Source organism: Diadema antillarum, unplaced genomic scaffold, assembly GCF_040938485.1.
Source record: "Diadema antillarum isolate AM-2024a unplaced genomic scaffold, OU_Dant_1.0 seq00000929_RagTag, whole genome shotgun sequence".
NCBI lineage: Eukaryota > Metazoa > Echinodermata > Echinoidea > Diadematoida > Diadematidae > Diadema > Diadema antillarum.
The window spans coordinates 12,570-20,359 of record NW_027271780.1 but is presented as its reverse complement, the minus strand read 5'-3'; the positions used below and the strand labels follow the sequence as shown (position 1 = coordinate 20,359).

General features: G+C 36.7%; 1 protein-coding gene across 1 annotated transcript; it reads right to left on the bottom strand.

Annotated features, from left to right (window-relative positions):
• Positions 1-3,172: 3,172 nt before the first annotated feature.
• LOC139741434 (intraflagellar transport protein 20 homolog) lies at positions 3,173-6,672 on the bottom strand. The gene is made up of 4 exons (XM_071652015.1): positions 6,546-6,672; positions 5,113-5,198; positions 4,505-4,608; positions 3,173-3,254 (listed from the first exon to the last, which is right to left on the bottom strand). Exons 1-4 carry the CDS (start codon positions 6,670-6,672, stop codon positions 3,173-3,175), a joined length of 399 nt encoding a protein of 132 aa, XP_071508116.1.
• Between the last annotated feature and the right edge of the window lie 1,118 nt (positions 6,673-7,790).

The following is a 7,790-nucleotide window of genomic DNA, read 5'->3' as shown; positions in this document are numbered from 1 at the left end:
CACACACAACACCCACAAACCACACACACACATACCACACACACATTTATAAAGTATGACTCACTAGAAGTTGACATTACTCTTTTGTTACATTACGCTTTTGTTAGCTCCCAACTCCTGAACACCATCTCATCGTTTTTCTTTTCTTCTCCTCTCTTCTCTCTAATCTTCCTCTTCGGGTGCCTCCTTATTCTTGTCCTTTACTCTCGTTTTTTTTTTTTTTTTTGGTTTTTTGGTTTTTTGGTTTTTTGTCCTTTTACATTCCACCTTGTGTTGTCCTTTTTGGTCAAATGACATTTAAAATACTTTAAAGATTTACGTTATTTGTTCTACGCGTGTGTCTTCCGTTCCTTCAGTTAAAAAATTGTTACAAGGCATAATGTTCAGAGGCTGTTGTCCAAGTCAAGTGATTTGCTCATTGATAACGGTCTCCCCCACCTGTACACTTAAAGATTTGTAATTAAATTTATGTATTATTTCACATGATTATACAATGTGTATACTTGTTAATGTGAACTCTTGTTTGTATTTTCATGACTTGTGAAAAATATGTTTGATACTGTTATACTAATTTTCTTTTATATACAAGTGGAGAAATAAAACTTACTGAAATTGAAACATTACTCCATAATACATGTAAAGGCACCATTTAGAGCTTTTATCAACCAATCTTGTAAATAAATTCATTTTCTGACATTTGCTAAATACATCGCAAAGTGTGTTTATTTCAAAGTGACCATAATGTACCGATACATTGTACATACATGTAGTCTATATACAGAAATTACATCAGTAATTACATTGATGACTTCACAGTTGGACAAAAAAATCTTTGAAATCATCGAAAAAAATGTAACATATCATGCAGCTTCAATCATGCTTTTTAAAGCACATCTACAAGCATTTTGCACTGTAGTGTAGTTTGGGCTGTGATTTATTTGTAGGCTATTTTGAGTGTTTTCTTCTTCTTTTAACAGATCACACTTGGCTTTGAATTGGTGATGATGCAAAACTGATAAATGCTTACATAAAAGATATTGCTTGATCAACTTTTATGAAACAAATCAAAAAAAAATCTGTGCTCTGAGCAGTGTTCTTCAAGCTACTGGTAAAGATTTGGGACATTCCCTACATTTCTTCTATTTCCTTGTTCTTTTTCTCTTTTTTTTGTAAAACCTTCAGTTATTCAGCTAGGAGTAACACTTCTAAAGCGATGATCCTTTGGATTTATTTTTCTAAACTACACATCTTATATGGTCTCTGTTTAAGAAAATGAGGTCAAAGAAGGGCATCTACATCCATTTATTTCCTTTTTTGAGGGGGAGGGGGAAGATGTTTCCTCAACCCTATACGAAAACACTTAAAGGGGAAGTCTCCCCAGCATTGTCTAATCATACATTAATGAATTTTCAATTATCAAGTTTTGTCAATTTCCATCTAGGGAGGGCACTGCATGAAATTCAGAAAAACTTTGAAATTCATAACTTTTAAACAGATTGTGCAAATTTAACACTGTACTGCTATATTATTTAAATACATAGCCTGCTACAAGAATGAGTACATCTTTTCATCTGAATGTTCGAGCCATTCTTTCACATATCAAATATTTCATGAACTTTTACTCTCGGATTTGTGAACATTTGTGTATTTGAAGAACACATTTGTTGTCCTTTTGGGTTGAATTATGGACAAATAAACCCTTTTTTAAAAACAGAAATGAAGAAAAATAGTGATACGATATATTCACAAATTAATATATACATATCTGTACATTGACTACAAGAGGTATACGTGTACTGATCATTTTCGGTGCCGCATTACAATAACAAATCAAGGTGGAACGTGTTCACTTAAGTTCTTCCTGCAATCCCATAGTGAAATGGAGTAATTTCACAAATGTTTTTGTTTTGATGTTAGACAAACATTCAGCCACGTTATGCGCAAATCATACAAAAACAGGAGTGTCTTTTTTGTTGAGGAACAAAACAGAAACATATGTCTTTAAAACTGACAGCTATGCACATTAATGTTCTTATGCACTGCAGTGAATGCTTACAGGATATGTTGAAAACTTGTGTACTCTCCAAATCCAGTCAACTACCTATTGATATCCATATCAACATTTTTCAGTGCAATAGCTGATCATTACTAAATGAACAACAGGTGACAGGCAGATGAGATTTTCTCTAAACACAATTGTGTATGCCTGACAATACAAACTGCTGTTTTCAGGGCATGAACTTCAACTGCAGGCACTTGGGTTCACAATTAAATCATCCAGAGTTCTACAAGAACAAGGTAGGGGAACTCTGACTAAACTTGTTGTCTTGAGTGCTAATACCCATAGGAGAATTCCGTTCCACAAGGGTGCGGTCAATGAAATATTTTCAAACTACATTCTTGTCACATAAAAATCTCATTAACTGCAGTGGGGCACGCAGTGCATCTCCAGATTAAGTGTAATACCGTGTAATTACATAATGGGAGTTTTTACACACACCAGTGTGCAATCAGAGGAGAACAAAGGTTGTGCCTGGGTGCAGCAAGCATATCACTAACAAGGGCTGCAACATTTATAAAGATCCATTTGCCAGAGAAAAAGTTTCTTCGACATATCAGATGCAGCTGCAATCACATGCCAGCACATTCTTGAATACTGACTTAATTTGGGAAGTTAACTTTTGAGATGGCAACATAAATTGAGAAGTGACATAAATTCCTGGTATGAACAACATATTTGAGCACAACATAATTATGATATTGTAGACAGAATTGAAACAAAGTGAGTCGTAGTCTGTTAGCTACTCAGGTAAGAATCATATCCAAACCTATGCCAACACACTATCATCCTAAAAAGGATATGGTTCAGGCAGAGAGATAAATCATTGTCTTGGAATGAAAGATAATCTTTCTTTTTTTTTTCTTTATTGATGTTATTCTCTTTGTTTCATTTCTTCTTCCAAGGACAGGAAGGAGGGGTACGACAGAAGCTCCGACTTGGTTTTAATGTCATACTTCCCAGTGGTATGTGGTAATCAATATCCTACACACAGTTGACAGAATGAATGAATGGCATAAAAGGCTTTCATGCAAATGACTCCATTTCATGGTTGAATGGCCACAGAATTTTTCATAATCATAAATAATATATGGTATTTCTACTTATGATTTACTATTTATTCAAAATAAACTGTTCGATGAAGTCATTCTGTTCAGCCTCTTCTTTCTGTAGTGCAGCGTACTGGATCCGATATCTGAAAAGGAAACAAACGCACATACAGTCAGTCCCTTCAAGGCCTAGGGCTACAGGATACACACAGACACTACAAGCACATTCCCCACTTTGGAAAGAATAAACACAATTTTTTGTTTTCCTTATTTTAACATTTGCTGGCTGAACGTGATTGAGGAACCAGAATGAAGTCACTCTGAAGAAATTTCATCTGTTTGAAAGATGAAACAAGAATAATAATAATAACCATGAAATACATGAATAACAGAAAAAAAAAAACATAACATAACCAGAGGGCTTGGAATAACACCGCTAGCTACCACGACATCACTTTGTGAAGAGAGGTATGTCAACAAGAGGGGGCGCTCTTACACTTTATCAGAGTGAGAAAACACAAGTCTCTATGGACATCTGTTTGTAGATGGCGCCAAGCCGTAATTAAGAGCCTGAGAGCACTTCATACAATCATGATGGTCACAGGGCAATGGGGTGAATGCCCGTTGAGTAGCAAGGGATAAAATGACGGAAGCAAACTTTTCTAATACTAATATGTCAACGGTCATACTCCATTACAGTTACAGATGGGCTAGAATTTTATCTCATGCTTCGGTCATTTAATTGACATACAATGTTTGTGTGAAAAAAAAAATAAAGAAATTTACAGCTTTGCAGCATTATTATTAGTATTGACAAATATCGCACGCATAAATTTTGTCTTCCTTGAATGTGTGCAGAACAGCAGAAAGAGAGAGAACAATGCATGCACAAAAAGTCAAACATACTCAACAGTACAAGGCATGGCAAAATTTATCAAAAGCATTAATCTCAGTCTTGTATGACAACAATGTCTTCTCTATCCTTGCCATTTTTTCTCAAGTTTTGGATGAATTACTAAAGTAGCTATTAGATTTTGTCTTCTTTTGGATATTTGTAACTGTGGTGAAGGCACACAATTTTGGTCTCCATTATTTTTCTTTTTTTTATTTTACTTCTGAACTTGATTTCACGAGAGGGAGAGCTTGCGTCCTCTCTCACATGCATTATTCCATAACTTATAGGAACCAAACTTTCTCTGATGAGTTGTTCCATATTAATCATGGACAACTTTGAACATTTGTTCGCTGTTTTGTTTTTTTGCTTGTTTGTTTGTTTGTGTTTTTTTTTTTTTTTGGGGGGGGGGTATGGATAGGGGTTGCTTGTAATTGTGATGATAATGGTCAAGATTATTATAAAAGTAAAACATATTTCCTGGATAGGGATGATCAGAAATACCTTTCTAGTTGTGTTTTCTTTTCTGCTATCAAAGCTTGTAATTGCTGCTGTTGGGCTTCCCTCTGCTTGGAAATAGATTTCAGCAAGTTCCGTGATCCAATGGCCTAGCAGAATTTGACATTTAGACATGGGGAAAACAAATGTCAGGCAACCATTTGAAGGAGGTATAAATGTGTCATTTTAATTGGCTGAAACAGGTATTTTGTATAATTAATAAAAACAAAACACACCCATAAAAAAAACCAAGCAACATATTCTGAATACTGATCAAACATTCAATTTACATTTCAATTGTAATGGTTACTGTAAATGAAGGAAGAGAAAATCTTGACCAAAACTCCATAGGAAACCTAAAAGGGACATGAATTGATAAATCAAAATAAGTCAATGCAAACCAAACTGCAGCTCAATGTAGAGCTGGATGTATTCCTGCTGCAGAAGTGATTCACATTCAAACTCTGACACGGAAATTATATTCAACAATATGATTACCAAATATCAAGGTATGAAGTCATAAATGACTATCCATGTACCAAAATGTCTCATACAGTAACGCATGAGACCACTGTCTGGGTAAACAGGGTACAACTTGTAATACTGAGACTCACCTTCATTTTCTCATTTTCAACTGCTTTGGCAAGTTGATCGACCTTTTCGATGAACCCTCCAACAATATGCTGAAATTCACCAATTTCTGTGGGTTGGACATTGAAAAGAGATTTTTTTTTTTTTTTCAATGACAATGCTTTGAAAATATTCCAATATGGACAACAAACCAAAACATCAAGGGCCAGCATATAAACACCTTGGATACAAGTTCTTTATCCCCATGGATGACTGGAATATCCTGGGAAGTCACCACACACACAAAAAAAAATGCACATAAACAAACCTCAAACTAACACAGTGGCTCAGAAAATACAAATTCAGATGTCAAGATATTTCCTAAGAATAAAAAGCTGCACATACACTAAATACAGTTATTTATTGAGAGACAGAGCCAGATTAGCAAAATCTTGGACCCAACATTGCCCTTTCAAAATCCTGTTCATATGGCACTGTAATTATGGAACTGCAGCAACGGGAATTGCTGCTTCACAACTGCAGTTATTGCACCTCAAAATAGTCACTGCTGGCTTTTTGAAACTGCTAACAGCAGGAGAGCCCATACTGCAAGGAGTTGAAAGAACTGGCTGCGAGTGTAATATCCTGTAAAAAACCTGCACAAAGGTTTGCTTGGCATCCCGTGCCCAAATTTGACATCATGCAAAAGCATAGGTTTCTGCAACTGCGACCAGCCTGAACAGAGCGCCTGGGACCTGGGTCAAGGTTTCTAAGTAGCTGGGACTCAGGAGCCTGGTACATGTCGCCGGCAGTCAAATCTTGGATGGTGTTATAAATGGTTAAATTTTTATGGGCAGCTGGCTTTATCATATCGTCTGTTGAGAATGAGAAGGGCTTTAAGTCTTCTCGAACACTATGGGTTTTGTGGTCACTTAACGCCCTTATCATTCTCAACCGACGATATACGTCGTTGGTTTTTAGATGAGAACCTTGCACTTCTGACCAACTGTAACGTTACTGTGTACATGATTACAAATTATACAAAAACTTTTGAAGATTAATGCTAACAAACACTTGAAAGTTGAACCAAATCTTTCAGTTTAACTCTAGAATAACTGGGTTTCTTTATCAAGAAACTGCTGTTAGTCATTAGTGTTAAAGTGTTAAACTGAAGCAGATTCCATCTTTGTCTGTGTAACACATCACAAAATAACAGTGGATATAAAACACTGACATATGGATACCAGAGATGATATCTAAATATTTGATATTTGAACAATACTGGCAACTGAAGTGGATGGGGTGCCAGTCTAGTCGAGCAGTCGCAAACGCCAAACACGGCCGTGCATGCTTGCCTGCTTGAAAACCCAACGCCGTCGATATCGTCGGAGACGGTGCTTCTCTGATACGAGTGATAGTGAAAGAAAATGAAAATCGACCACATAGACATCTAGTAGAAATAGTAGAGTTTACTTACTATCTACAAATTCCTTGCATTCTTCTTTCAATTCAGTAGTTTGACCCTGAATCTCTGGTTCTAAAACCCGAATCTTATTCAAATCATCAAAGTGCAAACCAGCATTTGACAGGGCTTCGTCAGCCATGGCGACGGTACACAATCAAACGTTGATGCGGAGGGCAGGGGGACTACAACGCAATGCGGGAGGGCAGGGGGACTACAACGCAGTGCAATGGATTCGCACGGTCGTAGTCGGTAGGGCGGCGAGGGCCTAGCGCCTACCACCATACGGTGCGGTGTCAGGCCTGCAGTTTCCCGTGCCGTACGGAGGAGTATCCCGCTAGCGCGCTGCAGTCGATGTGAACCGCTTTACCATCGAAGGAATGCGTACTATAAGAACTCGGCAATGTAGATTTGAAAAATAATATAATATACTTTATATATAGATTTTATTTCCATTTTTTTATTTTAAAATCATTTTTTAATATTTAATAGTTAATATCAGTATATGTTTTACCAAAGTTGAATAATTTGAACTAAGCAACTTATCGTATGCAAATTGGCATAAATATCAGTCTGCTAGCGCTGCTGGCGCATGCATGCAGTAAGCAGTTACGAAATGCTGGTGTATAGGGCTCACACGGGTAAATAATTCCCCATAGAGACGTGTGTTAAAATTCAAATTTCAAAAAATTCTGTAAAATAGCTGGGAGAAATGAGGTATTTCATCTTCACTAACCTGAATAAGTGAGATATTACCTTTCATCCATCAGATTGCCAGGGTGGGTTGTTCTGCTCTAATTCTGTCCAGGGGTCCGCAAAGCCAGACTACGAGTTCTTGTCACTCAAAAAATCACCTATTTTCCGTACACGTACCCACTGAAATATAGTCCCCTCAAATTCCATCAGAAAAGCTTTCATCTTCCAACCAAAATGCAGTTTGTAGAGGAATTCATACTCAATATCTACAGCTATTCAGTTTTTTGCCAAACTACATCATTGATTTTTAATTAATTTTTTTCTTCATTTATTTTGGTATCTTTGGTACGATTTGTGAAGGGGTCTGGGACAGTCCATTTTATTTACAGGTGTGAGCCCTATAAGGGTCCTACTAATTGACGCAAACTGATGCAAACTAATGCAAACTCAATGTAACCTCAATGCGAACTACTAATTAATGCAAACTAACGCAAAATACTAATTAATGCACACTAATACAAAACGTTAGCGGTGAAAATTAGGGTGAATTACAGCACCTGGGGC

Bases quoted from the DNA above. Each gene is read 5' to 3' on its own strand.
- LOC139741434 (XM_071652015.1), bottom strand. From the start codon at position 6,672: ATGGCTGACGAAGCCCTGTCAAATGCTGGTTTGCACTTTGATGATTTG. The intron at 5,199-6,545 runs GTAAGTAAACTC...TCCAACCCACAG, and splicing joins ATGCAAGGAATTTGTAGATA to AAATTGGTGAATTTCAGCAT. The intron at 3,255-4,504 runs GTATTTCTGATC...TTTCCTTTTCAG, and splicing joins AAGAAAACACAACTAGAAAG to ATATCGGATCCAGTACGCTG.